The sequence below is a fragment of the Mauremys reevesii genome, linkage group 2 (genome assembly GCF_016161935.1).
Source record: "Mauremys reevesii isolate NIE-2019 linkage group 2, ASM1616193v1, whole genome shotgun sequence".
NCBI classification, from domain to species: Eukaryota; Metazoa; Chordata; order Testudines; family Geoemydidae; genus Mauremys; species Mauremys reevesii.
Genome location: NC_052624.1, coordinates 1,055,766 through 1,077,277, shown reverse-complemented (window position 1 = coordinate 1,077,277; position 21,512 = coordinate 1,055,766). Strand labels below are relative to the sequence as shown.

The window sequence follows — 21,512 nt, the reverse complement described above, 5'->3', positions numbered from 1 at the left end:
CAACAATGATCTATATGGTCCCCGTTTGTGTCAATAACATCACAATAGCATACTTAGATTTTCCGAAAGCCTTTCACAAGGTCCCTCACCAAAGGCTCTTAAGCAAAGTAAGCTGTCATGGGACAAGAGGGAAGGTTCTCTCATGGATCGGTTACTGGTTAAAAGATAGGAAACAAAGGGTAGGAATAAATGGTCAGTTTTCAGAATGGAGAGAGGTAAATAGTGGTGTCCCCCAGGGATCTGCACTGGGACGAGTCCTATTCAACATATTCATAACTGATCTGGAAAAAGGAGTAAACAGTAAGGTGGCAACATTTTCAGATGATACAAACTACTCAAGATAGTTAAGTCCCAGGCAGACTCCAGCCAGACACAAAAACTGGGTGACTGGGCAACAAAATGACAGATGAAATTCAATGTTGATCAATGCAAAGTAATGCACATTGGAAAACATAATCCCAACTATACATATATAATGATGGGGTCTAAATTAGCTGTTAGCACACCAGAAAGATCTTGGAGTCATTGTGGATAGTTCTCTGAAAACATCCACTCAATGTGCAGAGACAGTCAGAAAAGCGATCAGAATGTTGGGAAGCATTAAGAAAGGGAGAGATATAAGACAGAAAATATCATATTGCCGCTATATAAACCCATGGTATGTGCACACCTTGAATACTGCGTGCAGATGTGGTCTCCCCATCTCAAAAAAAGATATATTGGAATTGGAAAAGGTTCAGAAAAGGGCAACAAAAATGATCGGGGTATGGAATGGCTTCAGTATGAGGAGAGATTAATAAGACTGGGACTTTTCAGCTCAGAAAAAAGATGACTATAAAATCGTGACTGGTGTGGAGAAAGTAAACAAGGAAGTGTTATTTACTTCTCATAACAAGAACAAGGGGCCACCAAATGAAATTAATGGCAGCAGGTTTAAAACAAACAAAAGGAAGTATTTTTTCACACAACGCACAGTCAACCTGTGGAACTCCTTGCCAGAGGATGTTGTGAAGTCCAAGACTATAATAGCGTTCAAAAAAGAACTAGATACGTTCATAGAGGGCAGGTCCATCAATGGCTATTAGCCAGGATGGGCAGGGATGGTGTCCCGAGCCTCTGTTTGCCAGAAGCTGGGAATGGGCAACAGAGGATGGGTCACTTGATGATTCCCTGTTCTGTTCATTCTCTCTGGGGCACCTGGCATTGGCCACTCTCGGAAGACAGGACACCGGGCTACATGGACCTTGGTCTGACCGTGTATGGCCGTTCTTATGTTCTGAAGCTTAACGTGCTAAATAGACTGGGTATGAGTAGCAGAGTCTCACCCCAAGAGATGACACCGGCAGGCTGCAGATTCTTAGGGGCAAACTGCACTTGCTCACGGCTTGGAATGCCCAGGTGTTCCATGCACAGGCTACGGAGCCCTCTCGCCGGGGTCCAGCCCTTCCCCCCAGTTCAGTCCTTGTACCTCAGGTGTTTCCCGGAGTCTCTTTGGGCAGGGAGTCAGTGACAAAGAACCCCGATTATGTCACTCCCCTTATGTGGCTTCGCATAGGGCCGGAACCCTGGTTCCCGCGCCAGTCAGTGGAAAAGCACTGACATCCCAAGATGGAGTCCTGCACCAGGTGACTCGGTCACATGATCCTGTAGTTCTAGCAGCCACAAGTCAGAGGCTGTTTAGAGCATCCTCAGGAAGGCTCCCAGGTGGGAGATAAACTTCTCCTAAGGCCTGTTGTTTTCTTTAATGGCCCTTCCCAGCCAGCCATCTAGCGCAGGGGTTCTCAGGGTGTCACAAGGTTATCACATGGGGAGTCGTGAGCTGTCAGCCTCCACCCCAAACCCCGCTTTGCCTCCAGCATTTATAATGGTGTTAAATATATAAACAAGTGTTTTTAATTTATAAGGAGGGTCGCACTCAGAGGCTCGCTGTGTGGAAGGGGTCACCAGTACAAAAGTTTGAGAGCCACTGATCTAGACTGACTGCATTCTGCCTACCAGTGGGCCTGCCCCGGGTGTTAACACATCTCTCATACAGATACAGAGTCAATATTCCTAACTTCAGATACAAAAGTGCTACAAGCACACAACTAGGATAATCACATTCAGTAAATCAGAACCGTTTCACTGATCTCTCTCATGAAAATACATCATAGTTATGGCTTGAATGTTACACCGCCTTCCCCCTCAGCCAAGGGAGCAGGCCCACACAGCCAGGGGGTGACCCAGCAAGAGTGAGCAACACCCCACACAGCCAGAGTGAGTGATACCCCCCTAGCCAGGGCAACCCCACAGCGAGGTGAGCAGCCCGGCTCTTCCCCCCTGTCCCAGGGAGATGGAGCTGGGAAGAGAGAAGGAGCCTGCGATGGGGGGGATGGGGGAGGGTATCTGAGGGGACATGGGGAGGGCACTGGGTGGAAGGAGAGAGAGGATGGGGGGCAGGTGCCATCCCCATCAGGCTTCTGAGCACCCTGCCCCTCTTCCCCTGTGTCCCACAGACGGCCAGGGGCCCCTGCACTTCGGCGTCTGTTCCACCTGGCTGGCCCAGCTTCAGGAGGGGGACATGGTGCCCACCTTCATCAGAGGGTAAGGGGGGCCAGGACCCTACCCCGGGGCACAGAGCCTGGATGGGGGCTGGGACCCTACCCGCATGCTCCCTCCTGTGGCTCTTCCACCCCACAGGCCCTAGCATGCCCTGCTCCCCTCTGAGCCCCATTTACCCCACGGGGACTACAGCTCCCAGCATGCCCTGCTCCCCTCTGAGCCCCATTTACCCCACGGGGACTACAGCTCCCAGCATGCCCTGCTCCTGCCTGAGCCCCATTTACCCCATGGGGACTACAGCTCCCAGCATGCCCTGCTCCTGCCTGAGCCCCATTTACCCCACGGGGACTACAGCTCCCAGCATGCCCTGCTCCCCTCTGAGCCCCATTTACCCCACGGGGACTACAGCTCCCAGCATGCCCTGCTCCCGCCTGAGCCCCATTTACCCCATGGGGACTACAGCTCCCAGCATGCCCTGCTCCTTTCTGAGCCTCATTTACCCCACGGGGACTACAGCTCCCAGCATGCCCTGCTCCTGCCTGAGCCCCCATTTACCCCATGGGGACTACAGCTCCCAGCATGCCCTGCTCCCACCTGAGCCTTATTTACCCCACAGGGACTACAGCTCCCAGCATGCCCTGCTCCACCCCTAGTCTGGGGACCCCTCCCCCTCCCATTAACCTTTCCTGTTGCTGTGGCCCCTGCCCCAAGGCCCCTACAGTGCACTGGCTGTGGGCAGTGCTGGGTGCCCAACCCGGTGCCACGCCCCAGACACCATCATTCCCCACACAGGGCCCCATCCTTCCGGCTCCCGCAGGACCCCAGCGCCCCCTGCATCCTGGTGGGTCCAGGCACTGGCATCGCCCCCTTCCGGGGGTTCTGGCAGCAGAGGCTGCATGACATGGAGATGGAAGGTCAGACGGGCAGGGGGGCACGGCTGTGGGGGCTGGGGGACCTGGACTGGGCAGGGGGTCTAGGGGTCCCTAGGGCTCATGGCCTGGGAAGGTTGGGAGTCTCGGGGCCGGGCCTGGGGTTGGGGGGTTGCGTGCCTCCATGCACCTGGATTGGGTTGGGGGGCTGGGGGTCCCTAGGGATCTTGGTCGGGGGGACCTGGTGCGCGTTTCCCAAGGGGCACTGGGAGGGCCAGGTGTGTCCGGGAGGGGTCTCAGCAGGGCCAGGGCAGGGGCAGGTTCCCGAGGCTGGGGGGCCAGTGCTGCCCCTAACCCTGCCTCTGCCCTCCAGGCCTCCGGGTGGGCGAGATGACCCTGGTGTTTGGCTGCCGCTGTGCCCGCCTTGACCACCTCTACCAGCAGGAGGCGCTGGAGGCTCAGCAGAAGGGGGCGCTGAGCCGGGTGCTGACAGCCTTCTCCAGGGACCCCGACTTCCCCAAGGTAACGGGAGCTGCATCCGGGGGGCTGGCTGGGGTGGGCCAGGGCGGCTAACAGTGACACTCTGCCCTGCCCCAGGCCTACGTGCAAGACATCCTGCGGACGCAGCTGGCAGACGATGTGTACCAGGTGCTGTGCCAGCGCGGAGGCCACCTCTACGTCTGTGGGGACGTCACCATGGCCACCGGCGTCCTGCAGACGGTGCAGCAGATCCTGGCCCAGGAGGGAGGCATGACGCTGGCCGAGGCCGGAGACTTAATCAGCGAACTCCGGGTACGGGGTGGGGGAGCAGCTCCAGCTGGTGGCATGGGGACACGGGGACCCTGGGCTGGGCTAGCAGGGGGCTGTGGGTTGGGAGTGAGGGGCACCGGCAGAGCTGGGGGTGTAGGGACTCCAGGGCTAGGATAGAGGCTGCAGGTCGGGACTGAGGGGTGCCGGCAGAGCTGGGGGACCCCAGGGCTAGAATAGAGGCTGAGGGGTGGGACTGAGGGGTGCCAGCAGAGCTGGGGGGCAGGGGACCCCAGGGCTGGGATAGGGGTGCGGGTCGGGACTGAGGGGTGCCGGCAGAGCTGGGGGGCAGGGGACCCCAGGGCTGGGATAGGGGTGCGGGTCGGGACTGAGGGGTGCCGGCAGAGCTGGGGGGCAGGAGGACCCCAGGGCTGGGATAGGGTGCGGGTGGGGACTGAGGGGTGCCGGCCGAGCTGGGGGGCAGGGGCCCCCAGGGCTGGGATAGGGGTGCGGGTCGGGACTGAGGGGTGCCGGCAGAGCTGGGGGGCAGGGATACCCCAGAGCTAGGATAGAGGCTGCAGGTCGGGACTGAGGGGTGCCGGCAGAGCTGGGGGACCCCAGGGCTAGGATAGAGGCTGCAGGTCAGGACTGAGGGGCGCCGGCAGAGCTGGGGGGCAGGGAGACCCCAGAGCTAGGATAGAGGCTGCAGGTCGGGACTGAGGGGTGCCGGCAGAGCTGGGGGGCAGGAGGACCCCAGGGCTGGGATAGAGGCTGTGGGTCGGGACTGAGGGGTGCTGGCAGAGCTGGAGGACCCCAGGGCTAGGATAGAGGCTGAGGGGTGGGACTGAGGCGTGCCGGCAGAGCTGGGGGGCAGGAGGACCCCAGGGCTAGGATAGAGGCTGAGGGGTGGGACTGAGGCGTGCCGGCAGAGCTGGGGGGCAGGAGGACCCCAGGGCTAGGATAGAGGCTGTGGGTCGGGACTGAGGGGTGCTGGCAGAGCTGGAGGACCCCAGGGCTAGGATAGAGGCTGAGGGGTGGGACTGAGGCGTGCCGGCAGAGCTGGGGGGCAGGAGGACCCCAGGGCTGGGATAGGGGTGCGGGTCGGGACTGAGGGGTGCTGGCAGAGCTGGAGGACCCCAGGGCTAGGATAGAGGCTGAGGGTGGGACTGAGGGGTGCTGGCAGAGCTGGGGGGCAGGGGACCCCAGGGCTGGGATAGGGGTGCGGGTCGGGACTGAGGGGTGCCGGCAGAGCTTGGGGGCAGGGAGACCCCAGAGCTAGGATAGAGGCTGCAGGTCGGGACTGAGGGGTGCCGGCAGAGCTGGGGGACCCCAGGGCTAGGATAGAGGCTGCAGGTCAGGACTGAGGGGCGCCGGCAGAGCTGGGGGGCAGGAGGACCCCAGGGCTGGGATAGAGGCTGTGGGTCGGGACTGAGGGGTGCTGGCAGAGCTGGAGGACCCCAGGGCTAGGATAGAGGCTGAGGGGTGGGACTGAGGCGTGCCGGCAGAGCTGGGGGGCAGGGGACTCCAGGGCTGGGATAGGGGTGCGGGTCGGGACTAGGGCAGGCTGGACTTGCAGGGCTCCCTGGATAATGTTCTCGCTGCCCTGCGGTTGCTGCCCTGTCCGGCGCTCCCTCACAGCGGGTCTCTCCCCAGGACCAGAACCGCTACCACGAGGACATCTTCGGCCTGACGTTCCGCACACAGGAGGTGGCCTCGCGGATCCGCTCTCAGTCCTTCTCGGCGCAGGCGCGGAGCCTGCTGGACCCTGCCCCCTGAGTGGCCCAGGGGGGTGGGGGCAGGGCCCTTTGCCCCATTGCTGCTGCTCCCCTGCCCCCCCGAGCCCCTCAATAAAGCATTTAGTTTTGATAATTGTAGTTTGTCATGTCCCACGATGCGCCAGCGACTGGGGGCGGCCCTGTGTGGGGGTGGCCTCCCGCACCCCCATGGAGGGCAGAGCCCCACATTCAGACGCTGCCAGCCCAGCCGGCCGCGGGCCCGATGCCCACAGGGCCCGGCGCTGGCCAACGCCGCCGGCTGCACCACGGCCCAGGAGCAGGACGCCGGGCAGAGGGAGGCCCAGGCTGCCCCTGCTCCGGGGCGAGGAGCCAGCGGCTTCCCCAGGGCCCTGGCAGGGAGCCGAGCTGGGGCCAGGGAGCCAGGCTGACTCCAGTCCGGGAGGGGCGGGGCTCTGGCTGGGGCGGGGTCAGTCCGGGAGGGGCGGGGCTTGGGGCGGGGTCGCTCCCAAGGAGGGGCGGGGCTCTGGCTGGGGGCGGGTTCAGACGGGGGCGGGGCTCGGGCCTGGGTCGCTCCTGAGGAGGGGCGGGGTCAGCCTGGGTAGGGGCGGGGCTCTGGCCCGGGGCGGGGTCGCTCCCAAGGAGGGGCGGGGCTCTGGCCGGGGGCGGGTCAGACGGGGCGGGGCTCGGGCCCGGAAGTTCGCGCTCTCTCGCTGTCGCCGTGGTGACGACCCGGCCGTCCCGGCAGTGGCGCGGTGCATTGTGGGCCGCCGGCTGGTGCCGTCATGCTGCTGCTCCGGGCCTGCTCCGCGCTGCGCCCCGCGGCCAGGTACCGCGTCACCCGGACGCCTGGGTTCCCTCCCGGCCGGGACCGGCCCAGGAGCTTCACCCCGGCTGTGCCGGCGCTGGGGCAGGTGAGCCCGGAGCGACCCCAGGGCCGGGGGTCCTGCCACATCCCCGCGGGCACCGCCCCGCTGAGCTGGGGCGGAGTGAGACCGGAGCGACCCCAGGGCCCGGGGGTCCTGCCATCCCCGCGGGCACCGCCCCCGCTGTGCTGGGGCGGAGTGAGACCGAGCCCGGGGGTCAAATCCCCGCGGGCACCGCCCCGCTGTGCTGCGGCGCAGTGCGACCGGAGCGACCCCATGGCCCGGGGGGGTCCCGCTACATCCCTCCCCCGCGGGCACCGCCCCCCCCCGCTGTGCTGGGGCGGAGTGAGCCCGGAGCGACCCCAGGGCCCGGGGGGGTCCCGCTACCTACCCCCCCCGGGCACCGCCCCCCCCGCTGTGCTGGGGCGGAGTGAGACCGGAGCGACCCCAGGGCCCGGGGGGGTCCCGCTACAGCCCCCCCGCGGGCACCGCCCCCCCCCCCGCTGTGCTGGGGCGGAGTGAGACCGGAGCGACCCCACGGCCCGGGGTCCTGCCATCCCCGCGGGCACCGCCCCCGCTGTGCTGGGGCGGAGTGAGACCGAGCGACCCCAGGGCCCGGGGTCCTGCCACAGCCCCGCGGGCACCGCCCCCGCTGTGCTGGGGCGGAGTGAGACCGGAGTGAGACCGGAGCCCGGGGTCCTGCCATATCCCCGCGGGCACCGCCCCGCTGTGCTGGGGCGGAGTGAGACCGAGCGACCCCAGGGCCCGGGGTCCTGCCAGCCCCGCGGGCACTGCCCCGCTGTGCTGGGGCGGAGTGAGACCGGAGCGACCCCAGGGCCCGGGGTCCCGCCATCCCCGCGGGCACCGCCCCCCCCGCTGTGCTGGGGCGGAGTGAGACCGGAGCGACCCCAGGGCCCGGGGGGGTCCCGCTACAGCCCCCCCGCGGTCCGTGTGGGGTGTCCTGGGGCACGTGCGCGTGACACACTCGGGTCCCGGCCCCTCACCCCGAGTCTCCTTCCAGGTGCGTGGCCGGTCGTGCCGGAGTCTCCTGCCTGCTCCGGGCCCCCGGCCGCCTCGCCCCGTGGCCCCCGGTGCTGCCCCGCGGCCCCTTGGCGCCGGCCGGGCCGCTGCGCTGCTGGGGGGGGCGGCCGTGCTGGGCGCGGGGGCGGCACTCGCCCGCAGAGCAGCCCGTTGCCAGGAGGCGGCGAGCCCCGGCCCAGCCCCCGCCGCCCCCGTGCCAGAGCCCGACTTCGACTGGGCCGAGTTCTGGCAGTTCCTTCGCCCGCAGCTGCTGGCCCTGTCGGCAGCCGTCGTGGTAAGAGCCTCCCTGTCCCCCCGGGGAGCTGCAGGGGGCCCGGCTCCCGCCTTGGCTGGTCTGGGGCTGGAGGACCGTACCTCCCCCCCAGGGACCAGTCCGAGCCGCCTGGCCCGGGTCAACGCGGGGCTCCCATCTCTCTCTGCAGTTTGCCTTGGGCGTGGCCCTGCTCAACATCCGGATCCCCTTGCTCCTGGGGGAGCTGGTGAACGTGGTGGCACGCTGCACCCAGCAGCATGTTGGGAACTACCTGCGTGAGGTGCGCCGGCCTGCCCTCCGCCTGCTCCTGCTCTACAGCCTGCAGGTGAGCTGGGGGGGCTGTGAGCCGTTGGGCTTTCTGAACACCCACCCCCCCTCGTCTCTAACAGAAACATGCAGCCGCTGTCCCAGACGCGCCAATGCTGTACCCAGATCTAAAAAGATCCTGGGGTGATCCGGGGAATTAGCCCAGTCAGCCTTACAGCTGTACCTGGCAAACTGGTTGAAATGATCATTAACAACAGTCTGTTAAAAGACCTGGAAGAACTGGGTTTCACAGGGTCTAACCAGCGTCATTTTTGCCAAGGAAAATCACGTCTCACTCATCTATTGAACCAACTGATGTAATTTAGACTTTCAAAAGGCTTTTCCAAGGTCCCCCACAAGAGGTGGCTAAAGAAGTGAAGTTATCCTGGGGTGAGAGAGACAGTGCTGCCCTGGATCGAAGGCTGGCTGGGCACAGAAAGCGAGAGCAGGACTAAAGGACACAAGGTTAACAGCGGGGCCTGAAGGCTCCAGGCTAGGTCCTGTGTTTAATGAATTTATCAGTGGTCTGGAAAGGAGGGTAAGCAGGGAAGTAGCAGCATTGGCAGCTGGTAAGTTATTTAGGTGAGTGAGGCCCAGAGAGGGCGGTGAGGAACTCAGAGATCTCAAGCCCAGCTGGGTGAAAGGGCTGCATGACAGGCAGTGAAGTTCACTGCTGATAAATAGTAAGTAATGCGCATTGGAGGGGAAAATACGAACGACTTGTCCACCTGACAGGGCTCGACATTAACTGCGTCAGCCCAGGGAAGGGATCTGGGTGTCACTGCCAACAGCTCAGTGGAGATCTCTGCTCAGTGCACAGCTGTGGTCAAAAAAGCTGAGGTGATGCTGGGATGCTTAAGGACTAGAGTGGTGAATAACTGAGAATATTCGAATGCCTTTTTATAAGCCAATGGTGCAGCCTCATCCGGATCCCGTGTGCAGCACGGGCGCTCTGTCCCAGACGGATATGGCAGAGCTAGAGGGCGTTCACACAAGGGCCACAGAGATGACCCCGGACCTGGAAATGCTGTTACAAAGAGAGATTGGAATGACTGGGATTGTTACCCTAGAGAGGCGGTGTGAGAAGTCTATAAAATAACAACTGGCCTAGATCAGTGGGATCGTGCCTGGCTGTGCTCCCTGACTTGTAACACAAGGATGAGGGGCCAGTCCATGAAATTAAATGGTGGGACGTTCCAAACTGATCCGAGGAAATACAGTCCCACAATGTGCGATTGGACTGTGGAACTCTCTGCCACAGGAGGTTGTTGAGGCCAGGGACTGAGGAAGATTCCAAGAGGATGTTTATGTGGGTTCCAAAAATATCCAGGTAGAGCCCTGGGCAGGACTGTTGTTTAATCCCGCTCCCGCTCGTATGGCAGCGGGGCCCGTGGGATCCCAGCCCCGCAGCAGGGCTCTGCACTAGTCCCGCGCAGTGTGCTACATCCAGGGGTGTTTTAATTCCTGGCACCACCTGTGTGACAGAGGTGTGAAGGCTGCTGCTGGTCCCTGCCTCCTGGGGTTAGGATGAGACTCCAGGAGGGGCTGGTCACCCCAGATCTGCGGTGGTGGGGCTCTCGCAGGCACTGTTGGGCAGGGCGCTGGGCTGACCCACTGTGGCCATTTCTCCATCCCCAGGGACTGCTGACCTTCAGCTACATCGTGCTGCTGGCGCGGGTCGGGGAGCGGGTGGCCGGCAGCATGCGCAAGACCCTCTTCGCATCCCTGCTGCGGTAAATCCTCCCGCTTGGGGGGATGTAGGGGAGGGAGGGGGGGAGATGCCTGCAGGGGAAAAGGCAGGAGTGGGCGTGGAGGGGGCTGGGGGCAATGGCTGCGGGGGGGTATGTTTGGGGAGCAAGGGGTGGGGGAATGACGGGTTGCTTGGGAGGAGGGTGGGGGGGGGTTGGTGGGGGAGCGGAGGGGGTTGGAGGCAGCAGCTCCTGCAAGCCCCAGCCCCTGTCATTCCCACCCAGGCAGGACGTGGCGTTCTTTGATGCCAACCGGACGGGGCAGCTGGTGAATCGGCTCACGACCGACATCCAGGAGTTCAAATCCTCCTTCAAACTCGTCATTTCCCAGGTGAGGCCTATGGGAGCAGCCCTGGGTGTGTCCGTCCCCCCCGGGCAACCCCATCCTCTCCCAGCCACCCTGGGTGCTGAGTGCCCACGTGAGCCCCACCCTTGGCCTCTCCCGGCACTGCTGGGGAGGGCCTGGGGGCCACGCGGGATCCTGCTGACTGGGTCTCTGTCTCCAGGGCCTGCGCAGCGTCACGCAGACTGTGGGCTGCTTCGCCTCGCTCTACCTGCTCTCGCCCAAGCTGACCGGGCTCCTGCTGGTGGTGATGCCCAGCCTGGTGGGTGCCGGCGCCCTGATTGGCTCCATCCTGCGCAGCTTGTCCCGCCAGGCCCAGGAACAGGTAAAACCCGCTGTGACGGGTTCGGTCACAGAGACCCCCTTGGGACTGTCACCTGACGTGCTGAAGTTACCTCTGAGCCCGTTTTCCCTGCCAGCTCGGCACTCCAGAACCCTGCCCTGTGGAGCCAGACACGCCAGCCTGCTGCAGCACAGACCCAGGGTCTGGGCCACGTTCCCAAAGCTGCAGGCTTAGCTGAAAACAGCTCAGTGGGTTACCTGTGTGCAGCACCCAGACACCCAGCTCCCCATGGGATCCAAACCCCAAATAAATCCGTGTTACTCTGCATAAACCTTATCCAGGGTCAGCTCATCAATTGTCTGCCCTCTATAACACTGTGTCGCACAGAGAGATGTGCACAGCTGTCTGCTCCCCCGGGTATTAATCACTTACTCTGGGTTTAATAAGAAACAAAAGTGATTGTATTAAGTATAACAGGTAGGATTTAAGTGGTCTCAAGTAATAACAGATAGAACAAAGTAAATTACCAAGCAAAATAAAACAAAACACGCACCTCTAAGCCTAATACATTTGATTAAGAAACTGATTACAGGTAAATCTCACCCTCCGAGATGTTCCAATGAGCTGCTTTCACAGACTAGGCTCCTTTCTAGTCTGGGCCGAATCCTGTCCCCTGGTACAGTCCTTGTTAGTTCCAGCAGACGTCTTAGCTGGAAATTAGGGCTGTTCTCATGACTGGCCCCCTTTGTTCTGTTCCACCCCCTTTGATAGCTTTGGCCCAAGGCAGGAATCCTTTGTCTCTCTGGGTTCCCACCTGTCCTAAATGGAAAAGTACCAGATCTAAGATGGATTCCAGTATCATGTGACATGGTCACATGTCCTGTGAGACCTTATTTTTCATTACCCAGGGGCTGGCCCACACGTACACAGGTAAATAAACCATCTACAGCCAATGGCCCTAGTCAGTGGGAGCCATCAAGAGTCTAAACCACCATCAATGGCCCACACTTGGCATGATTACAATAGCACCCCAGAGTCATACCTCGTATTCCTGGCTCCAGAGACTAGAATCATAGACGATTAGGGTTGGAAGAGACCTCAGGAGGTATCTGGTCCAATCCCCTACATACATACAAATAGGAGGAATATAGTCAGTAGGTTATAACCTTTGTAATGACACCTTACCAGACCTTTTCCATAAAGCATATTTCAGTTACATCATATTCCCACTCATAAGCATATTTCCATAAAACATGGAGTGCAACGTCACCCCACCCCCACCAGGCCCCGGAGCAGGTAACCCACACAGCCTGCCATGCCCTGGAGCAGGTGTCACACACACACACCCTGCCAGGCCCCGGAGCAGGTGTCACACACACACCCTGCCAGGCCCCGGAGCAGGTGTCACACACACACCCTGCCAGGCCCCGGAGCAGGTAACACACACACAGCCTGCCATGCCCTGGAGCAGGAAACACACACACACCCTGCCAGGCCCCGGAGCAGGAAACACACACACACCCTGCCAGGCCCCGGAGCAGGAAACACACACACACCCTGCCAGGCCCCGGAGCAGGAAACACACACACACCCTGCCAGGCACCGGAGCAGGTGTCACACACACACACACACCCACACACACCCTGCCAGGCCCCGGAGCAGGTAACACACACACACCCTGCCAGGCCCTGGAGCAGGTAACACACACACACCTCACACACCCTGCCAGGCCCTGGAGCAGGTAACACCCACCCTGCCAGGCCCCAGAGCAGGTAACACACACACACACACCCGCCAGGCGCTGGAGCCGGTAACACCCACACACCCTGCCAGGCCCCGGATCAGGTAACACGCGCACACACCCCACACACCCTGCCAGGCCCTGGAGCAGGTAACACACACACACCCCACACACCCTGCCAGGCCCCGGAGCAGGTAACACACACCCCCACACACACACCACACACCCTGCCAGGCCCCGGAGCAGGAAACACACACACCCTGCCAGGTGCCGGAGCAGGTAAAACACACACACCCCACACACCCTGCCAGGCCCTGGAGCAGGTAACACACACACACCCACCAGGCCCCAGAGCAGGTAACACCCACACACCCTGCCAGGTCCCAGAGCAGGTAACACACACACACACACCCGCCAGGCCCAAGGGCCAGTAACACACAGCCCCCACCCCCACCAGGCGCAAACGGTGGCTGTGTGTTTGTGGGTCCCCCGTACGGAGGGAGCGTCGAGGTGGCAGGTGCCCTGGCCATGGCACCTCCTGCCCCATCAGCCAGCCGGGCAGGCAGTGCCCACAGAACAAGGTGGCCTGTGACTGTCTCTCTGCAGGTGGCCAAGGCCACAGGGATGGCAGACGAGGCACTGGGAAACGTGCGGACCGTGCGGGCCTTTGCCATGGAGGACACAGAGGTGGCGTAAGTACCAGGCAGCGGCTTTGTCCCCACCATGTCCCATTCCCGCCAGCACCATGCACACATGCTCCCTACTGTCCAGACCCCAAAGCTGGGACCTTGTACCTCGCTCCTTCCCATCTGGGCCCACTTCCTGCCCCCCAGCCTGGCACCAGGGGGCGCTGTGCAGGGAGGTGCTACCCCCACACCCTGGCTGGTTCCCGTAGGCACCAGGGGGCGCTGTGCAGGGAGGTACCACCCCCAGGCCCTGGCTGGTTCCCGTAGGCACCAGGGGGCGCTGTGCGGGGAGGTGCCACCCCCAGGCCCGGGCTGGTTCCCGTAGGCACCAGGGGGCGCTGTGCGGGGAGGTGCCACCCCCAGGCCCGGGCTGGTTCCCGTAGGCACCAGGGGGCGCTGTGCGGGGAGGTGCCACCCCCAGGCCCGGGCTGGTTCCCGTAGGCACCAGGGGGCGCTGTGCGGGGAGGTGCCACCCCCAGGCCCTGGCTGGTTCCCGTAGGCACCAGGGGGCGCTGTGCGGGGAGGTGCCACCCCCAGGCCCGGGCTGGTTCCCGTAGGCACCAGGGGGCGCTGTGCGGGGAGGTGCCACCCCCAGGCCCGGGCTGGTTCCCGTAGGCACCAGGGGGCGCTGTGCAGGGAGGTGCCGTAAGGAAGGCCTTGCACCTGCCAGCCCCACCCCTGGTGCGGGACGCCGCCTCTCCCCTGTCTTGCAGCCTGTACTGCCATGAGGTGGATCGGTCGAGCCAGCTGAACGAGAAGCTGGGCGTGGGCATCGCTGCCTTCCAAGGGCTGTCCAACGTGGTGCTGAACTGTGAGTGGACGGCGCGTGGCTGGGCCCTGCTGTAACCAGTCCCCGGGAGCACCAGACCGCCAGGTCCCGGCCGTTCACAAGGGTGGGCCACATGGCTCCCCACCCCTGACAGAGCCGGGGGGCTCCAGCCCTCCCCCTTCCCCTCGCGAGCTCTGCCAGCGAGTCCCTCTGAGCTGGGGGAGCCTTGTGCACTCTGCAGGGACCGACTCGCCCAGCCAGGATCAGCCCCAGCACCAGGAACCTTTTCCCCCCAGAGCAGGTTGGTCAGTCGCCTGGAACAAGCCCTCAGTAGCCCGGAGACACAGTCCGGACTGGCCCCAGGGCTCCCATCAGCCATGGTACTGTAGGCCCCCGGTGACCCCCCACGAGCCCCAGCAGGGCTCTGGCTAGGGGCTCGGCTCTGCTCCCTGCAGAGAGCTGGGGGAGGAGTTATCTCCAGGTTAATCTGCAGTCACTGAGTCTCTGTGGGGGCCTCCAGCCAGCCTAGGCAGCCCTAGTGCGGGGAGGGATAGCTCAGTGGTGTGAGCATTGGCCTGCTAAACCCAGGGGTGAGAGCTCAATCCTTGAGGGGGCCACTGGGATCTGGGGCAAAATCGGTCCTTGGTCCTGCTAGTGAAGGCAGGGGGCTGGACTCAGTGAACTTTCGGGGTCCCTTCCAGCTCTGAGACAGGTGTGTCTCCACCTCGCCCTGGCCCCCATGGCGCAGGGAGAGCTCGACCCCCAGGCCCTAAGGACAGACTCACTGGGATGCGGAGAATTCCCGCCCGCAGAGCCAGCTGCCCTCTGAGAGCCCCTGGCCTGGCTCAGGCCGCCCCTTTGCACCCAGCCGGCGCCAGCTGCTGCGCTCCACCCTGGAGGTGGCTGCCTTTCCAGGTGGTTAGGGATATACTTCGGCATCCCTTGGCGCGAGGGCACTGTGCCAGCCCGTGTGTCTGAGGGGGGCTGCAGGCTTCTCCTCTGTCCTGTGTCCCGCTCCCTGTGGCAGGGCCAGGGGCCCTCATGTCACCGTGCCGCTCTCTGCCCCTGCAGGTATCGTGCTGGGCACCATCTTTGTGGGGGGCTCCCTCATGGTTGGGGAAGAGCTCTCACCTGGAGACCTCATGTCCTTCATGGTGGCTTCGCAGACAGTGCAAAGGTCAGAGAACAAAGGTCGTGTGCATTGCACCCCCGGTGTGGGGTCTGGGGGTGGGGCTCACCAGGAGAGTCGTTATCAGTGGTTCACAGCCAGGCTGGAAGGGCAGAATGAGTGGGGTCCCGCAGGGATCGGTTCTGGGGCCGGTTCTGTTCAGTAGCGTCACGGATTTAGCTCAGGGCACAGAGCGCACTTGTAAAGTGTGCGGACGATACCAAGCTGGGAGGGGCTGCAAGTGCTTTGGAGGATAAGGATTAAAATTCAAAATGATCTGGACAAACTGGAGAAATGGTCTGAAGTAAACAGGATGAAATTCAATAAGGGCCAATGCAAAGTGCTCCCCTTAGGCAGGAACAATCGGTAGCACACACACAATGGGCAGTGACTGCCTAGGAAGGAGCCCTGCGGAAAGGGATCGGGGGGTCCGAGTGGATCACCAGCTAAATATGAGTCAACAGTGTAACACTTGCAAAAAAAAGCAAACCTCCTTCTGGGCTGTATTAGCAGGAGTGCTGGAAGCAAGACACGAGAAGTGATTCTTCCGCTCTGCTCTGCGCTGATACGGCCTCAACTGGAGTGTTGTGTCCAGTTCTGGGTGCCACATTTCAGGAAAGATGTGGACAAATTGGAGAAAGTCTGAAGAAGAGCAACAAAAATGATGAACGGTCTAGAAAACCTGACCTATGAGGGAAGATTGAAAAAACTGGGTCTGTTTGGTCTGGAGCAGAGAAGACTGAGAGGGGACAGGAGAACGGTTTTCAAGTACATAAAAGGAGGAGGGAGAAAAAATGTTCTTAATCTCTGAGGACAGGACAAGAAGCAATGGGCTTAAACTGCAGCAAGGGAGGTTTAGGTTGGACATTAGGAAAAACTCCCTACCTGTCGGGGTGGTTAGGCACCAGAATAAATTGCCCAGGGAGGTTGTGGAGTCTCCGTTGCTGGAGGTTTTTAAGAGCAGGTTGGACAAACCCCTGGCGGGGACGGTCTGGATAATCCTTAGCCCTGGCGTGAGTGCAGGGGACGGGAGTAGAGACCCCTCGAGGTCCCTGCCAGTTCTCTGATTCTACGTCCCCTGCCCAGTGCTGAGCAGAGGCCTCTCCCCTTGTCTCGGCAGGTCCATGGCCAACATCTCCGTTCTGTTTGGACAGGTAGGTGGGGCAGGGGCTGTCCGGCTGGCTCGGCCCCCCCTTGGCACTGCCCCGCTCCTGTGGGGCTAGCTCACGACGCAGCCTGCCAAGGCCGGGGTGATCCATCCCAGCAGCCGGTTCCCAGGGCTTGCCTGCTGCTTCTGGGATCCTGGCCCGGGATGGCTCCTGGGCGGAGGGTGCTGGGACTAGCACCGGGCTGTCCGGCTGGTTGAAGGTGCAGCTGGTGGTTCTTTATCTGTACGCCCTGCTCTGGCCCAGCTGCTGCACCTTGTAAACTGAGGCAGGGACCCCTGAGGCACAACGGTGGTGACGGGGGTTCCTGCTGCGCCCCGTCCTGGCCCCAGACTGTCAGGTGGTCAAGGGAGAAGGGCCAGGGCCCTTCCAGCACACAGCGCCATGTGGCCATGGGGGTGACGCAAACAGGGCCGTGCTCAGGGCTGCCCCAATGACAGGGTGACCAGGGCATCGGGCAGTCCCACCCCATCGCTGTCCCCGCAGGTCGTGCGAGGCCTCAGCGCTGGAGCCCGTGTCTTTGAGTTCATGACCCTGGAGCCCACCGTGTCCCTGTCCGGGGGGGACCAGATCCCCAGCCACTCCCTGCTCGGCCACATCTGCTTCCGGGACGTCTGCTTCAGGTGAGGGCAGCCGGGGGGGGCTGTGGTCTGCGCCACTGGGCACCTGTCATTCTCCTCACCCTCGGTACCGCCCTTCCCGCAGCTCTGCCGGTGCCCCCCACTCCCGACCCGCAGCCCCTGCCAGCCCAGCCCTGCCCCCCCCAGCTCTGCCGGTGCCCCCCACTCCCGACCCGCAGCCCCTGCCAGCCCAGCCCTGCCCCCCCCAGCTCTGCCGGTGCCCCCCACTCCCGACCCGCAGCCCCTGCTAGCCCAGCCCTGCCAGTGCCCCCCTACTCCCAACCCACAGCCCCTGCTAGCCCAGCCCTTCCCGCAGCTCTGCCGGTGCCCCCCACTCCCGACCCGCAGCCCCTGCTAGCCCAGCCCTGTCGCCCCCCAGCTCTGCCGGTGCCCCCACTCCCGACCCACAGCCCCTGCTAGCCCAGCCCTGTCGCCCCAGCTCTGCCGGTGCCCCCACTCCTGACCCACAGCCCCTGCTAGCCCAGCCCTGCCCCCAGCTCTGCCGGTGCCCCCACAGCCCCTGCTAGCCCAGCCCTGCCCCCAGCTCTACCGGTGCCCCACTCCCGACCCACAGCCCCTGCTAGCCCAGCCCTGTCCCCAGCTCTGCCGGTGCCCCCACTCCTGACCCACAGCCCCTGCTAGCCTAGCCCTGTCGCCCCAGCTCTGCCGGTGCCCCCACAGCCCCTGCTAGCCCAGCCCTGCCCCCAGCTCTACCGGTGCCCCCACTCCTGACCCGCAGCCCCTGCTAGCCCAGCCCTTCCCGCAGCTCTGCCGGTGCCCCCCACTTCCGACCCGCAGCCCCTGCTAGCCCAGCCCTGCCCCCAGCTCTGCCGGTGCCCCCACTCCCGACCCGCAGCCCCTGCTAGCCCAGCCCTGCCCCCACCTCTGCCGGTGCCCCACTCCCGACCCACAGCCCCTGCTAGCCCAGCCCTGTCGCCCCAGCTCTGCCGGTGCCCCCACTCCTGACCCACAGCCCCTGCTAGCCCAGCCCTGCCCCCAGCTCTGCCGGTGCCCCCACAGCCCCTGCTAGCCCAGCCCTGCCCCAGCTCTACCGGTGCCCCCACTCCCGACCCACAGCCCTGCTAGCCCAGCCCTGCCAGTGCCCCCACTCCCAACCCACAGCTCCTGCTAGCCCAGCCCTGTCCCCAGCTCTGCCGGTGCCCCCACTCCGACCCACAGCCCCTGCTAGCCCAGTCCTGCCCCCCAGCTCTACCGGTGCCCCCCACTCCCAACCCGCAGCCCCTGCTAGCCCAGTTCTGCCCCCCAGCTCTGCTGGTGCCCCCCACTCCCAATTGTACAGCTTCTCCCAGGGCCTGTCCTGCTCCGCCCTTGCCCAGCACTTGGCCGCCCTGGCTGCCCTGCCCAGCCTGACCCATCTCTTCTTGCTGTCGCAGTTACCCCACGCGCCCCGGCTGCCCAGTGCTACGGAACTTCAGCCTCACCCTGCCCCCTCGCAAGACCGTGGCCATCGTGGGCGAGTCGGGAGGAGGTACCACAGGAAGTGCCCAGGTTCCTCCCCCACCCCTGACTGCCCTGGGCCCTGAGCGCCAAGAGCACCCCCCCACCCGAGTCTGTCACAGGTGGGGTCTCGCAGGGCAGCCAGGCCAGAGAGGGGCGGGGGGAACAGGGGAATGGTCTTGGCTCCCAGCCCTACCACCCCCCAGAGCTGGGATAGAACCCAGGCATCCTGGCTCCCAGCTTACTCGGGCCCCCCTGCCCTCCCAGAACAGCACCTGTCAGAGCCCTGTCCCCTGCCCCTCCCTGGGCTGTGGGCAGTTCCGGGGGCGCTGTGTGTCATGGCCCACGCGCTGCCAGCCTCATCCCCTTGCCCCGCAGGGAAGTCGACGGTGGCGGCGCTGCTGGAGCGTTTCTATGAGCCCACGCGGGGGGCCATCACGCTGGACGGGTGTGAGCTCTGCACCCTGGACCCCTCGTGGCTGCGGGGGCAGGTCATTGGCTTCATCAGCCAGGTGAGGGGGCGGGAGAGCGCAGGGGGAGCGGGGCGCTGTGGGGAATGGGGCACAGTGAGACTGCGGTGGGGTGCAGGGGGGGCGCGGTGGGGTACTGAAGCAGTGTCGTCCCCGTTCCCCCACCAGGAGCCTGCGCTCTTTGGAACGACCATCCTGGAGAACATCCGCTTTGGAAAGCCCGACGCGTCTGATGCCGAGGTCTACGCCGCAGCCCAGCTGGCCAACGCCGACAGCTTCATCCGCAGCTTCCCCCAGGGCTACGGCACCATCGTGGGTGAGCGCAGGGCCCTGGCGCCTTCCTCTGCCCCCCACTCACCCATCGCTGCCCGCGGCTGTGGAGCCAAGTGGGCGCCATCCGTGGGGGGTGGCTGCCGTGGGCAGCAGCTCCGGTTCCATCCGGCAGACGCTGAGCCGCTGGCTGCAGCCCCCAGACCCGCTCTGAGTGGGAATATGGCTGGGGGGGGGTCTCCGCCACGCGGGGCAGCCCTGCTCTAGCTCAGGGTCCTGGGGGGAGGGTCCCTGGCCTGAAATCGGTCACCCCCGGAGCCCCTGCCCCTGTCCCCGCAGGCGAGCGCGGCGTGATGCTGTCGGGCGGCCAGAAGCAGCGTGTGGCCATCGCCCGGGCCCTCCTCAAGAACCCGTCGGTGCTGATCCTGGACGAGGCCACGAGCGCGCTGGACACGGAGTCGGAGCAGGTGGTGCAGGAGGCGCTGGAGCGGGCCATGGCTGGCCGCACCGTGCTAGTCATCGCCCACCGCCTCAGCACCATCCAGTGCGCCGACCTCATCGTGGTGCTGGCCCGCGGCTGCGTGGCCGAGGTGAAGGGGGGCAGAGTCCTGCAGGGGGGGTTGGCAGCTCTGTGGGACGGTGTTCTGGGGTGGGGTGGTCCCTGGGTGGGGAGTTCTAGGGGAGGGCACAAGGTGTTGTTTTTGGGGGTATGAGGGGATGAGATGGGTGTTCTGTGGTGGAGGAGCTGTAGAGGGGTCCTGGGAGGGAGGCGCAGGAATGAGATGTGTTTGGGGGACAATCCCTGGGGGCTGTAGAGGGTCGGGAGACGAGGTGTGGGGACGAGATGGGTTTCGGAGGGGTGCAGTAGAGGGGTCCTGGGGGTGGGGTGCGAGGCGTGGGGATGAGAGGAGTTCTGGGGTATGGGGTGTTCTCAGGTGGGGTGGGGCGGTCCCGGGGGCTGTAGAAGGGTCCGGGGTACGAGGCGTGGGGACGAGACGGTGTTCTGGGGGCACGGGGTGTTCTGGGGTGGAGAGGCAGTAGAGGGGTCCGGGGCGGGGGACGAAACGGGTGTTCGGGGGCAGTAGGGGTCCGGGGTGGGGTGCAGGCGTGGGGATGACAGGTGTTCTGGGGACATGGGGTGTTCTGGGGTGGTCCCCAGAGGCGACTGTAGAAGAATCCAGGGGGTACGGGGGCGCAGGGACGAGATGGGTGTTCTGGGGACACGGGGTGTTCTGGGGTTGAGAGGCAGTAGAGGGGTCCGGGGGTGGGGTACGAGGGCATGGGGATGACAGGTTCTGGGGGCACGGGGTGTTCTGGGGTGGTCCCCAGGGGCGACTGTAGAAGGGTCCAGGGGCTACGAGGGTGCAGGGGACGAGATGGGTGTTCTGGGGGGGGCAGGGCAGGTGGGGGGCATAGAGAGATTCGGGGGCGTACAGGGTCACAGGGCCAAGGCTGGGCAGAGCACCCATTGGGCGTGGCCGGCTCTGGTGACACACCCACCCCCCCCCGGTCTCCCCGCAGGCTGGGACCCACGCAGAGCTGCTGCGCCGGGGCGGGCTGTACGCTGAGCTCGTCCGCAGACAGGCCACGGAGCAGCCCTGAGCAGGGACAGGTCCGGCCGAGGCGGCTGCAGGGACTGAACCTGGCTCCCGCCGGAGCTGGGCCGAGCCCACCACAGACACGGGATCTGTGCACCTACCTCTGGCCCTGGGGCCCTGCCTGGCCATGGCCCCCCCTTCTCCTCTGCCCCTGGGCGGGGCTCCCAGCTCCGGCCCCCCCCTGCTGCTCTGCCCCCCACCGGGGCTCCCAGCTCCGGCCCCCCCTTCTGCCTCCCAGTGGGGCTCCGGCCCCCCCCTGCTGCTCTGCCCCCCACCGGGGCTCCCAGCCCCGGCCCCCCCCTTCTCCTCTGCCCCTGGGCGGGGCTCCCGGCCCCCACCTTCTGCTCTGCCCCTGGGCTGGGACCAGCACCGGCCCCCTCCTCTGCCCCCGGGCGGGGCTCCCAGCTCCGGCCCCCCCTTCTGCTCTGCCCCCGGGCGGGGCTCCCGGCCCCCACCTTCTGCTCTGCCCCCGGGCTGGGACCAGCGCCGGCCCCCTCCTCTGCCCTCAAGTGGGGCTCCCAGCCCCGGCCCCCCCTTCTGCTCTGCGGGGCTCCCAGCCCCCCCCTGCTGCTCTGCCCCCGGGCTGGGACCAGCGCCGGCCCTCCTCTGCCCGGGCGGGCTCCCAGGCCCGGCCCCCTTCTGCTCTGCCCCACCAGGGCTCCCAGCCCGGCCCCCTTCTCCTCTGCCCCCGGGCTGGGACCAGCGCCGGCCCCCTCCTCTGCCCTCAAGTGGGGCTCCCAGCCCCGGCCCCCCCCTTCTCTGCCCCCGGGCGGCTCCCAGCCCCGGCCCCCCCCCGCTGCTCTGCCCCCGGGCTGGGACCAGCCGCAGCCCCCTCC

At 64.5% G+C, this 21,512-nt stretch overlaps 2 protein-coding genes across 3 annotated transcripts in view; both read left to right on the top strand.

Annotated features, from left to right (window-relative positions):
* Positions 1-6,209, top strand: part of NOS3 (nitric oxide synthase 3) — an 82,320-nt gene extending 76,111 nt beyond the window's left edge. Inside the window, exons 22-26 of one of the 2 annotated variants that reach the window (XM_039523661.1) lie at positions 2,496-2,583; positions 3,334-3,455; positions 3,784-3,932; positions 4,008-4,202; positions 5,811-6,209. In XM_039523661.1, coding sequence (XP_039379595.1) covers positions 2,496-2,583; positions 3,334-3,455; positions 3,784-3,932; positions 4,008-4,202; positions 5,811-5,933 — 677 coding nt within the window. In that variant the 3' untranslated portion in view covers positions 5,934-6,209. Of the gene's footprint in view, positions 1-2,495; positions 2,584-3,333; positions 3,456-3,783; positions 3,933-4,007; positions 4,203-5,810 lie in introns of those variants that run through there. The other variant, XM_039523662.1, reaches the window with a different exon arrangement.
* On the top strand, positions 6,049-20,925 carry ABCB8 (ATP binding cassette subfamily B member 8). Its single transcript, XM_039527393.1, has 17 exons — positions 6,049-6,254; positions 6,590-6,719; positions 7,778-8,071; positions 8,220-8,375; positions 9,995-10,089; positions 10,330-10,435; positions 10,611-10,772; positions 13,078-13,163; positions 13,871-13,968; positions 14,998-15,103; positions 16,215-16,248; positions 16,747-16,883; positions 18,275-18,369; positions 18,717-18,850; positions 18,977-19,124; positions 19,418-19,668; positions 20,600-20,925. Exons 1-17 carry the CDS (start codon positions 6,049-6,051, stop codon positions 20,678-20,680), a joined length of 2,319 nt encoding a protein of 772 aa, XP_039383327.1. The 3' UTR covers positions 20,681-20,925.
* Positions 20,926-21,512: the final 587 nt, after the last annotated feature.

Bases quoted from the DNA above. Each gene is read 5' to 3' on its own strand.
- ABCB8 (XM_039527393.1), top strand. From the start codon at position 6,049: ATGCGCCAGCGACTGGGGGCGGCCCTGTGTGGGGGTGGCCTCCCGCAC. The intron at 10,773-13,077 runs GTAAAACCCGCT...GTCTCTCTGCAG, and splicing joins CCCGCCAGGCCCAGGAACAG to GTGGCCAAGGCCACAGGGAT. The intron at 19,669-20,599 runs GTGAAGGGGGGC...GTCTCCCCGCAG, and splicing joins CCCGCGGCTGCGTGGCCGAG to GCTGGGACCCACGCAGAGCT.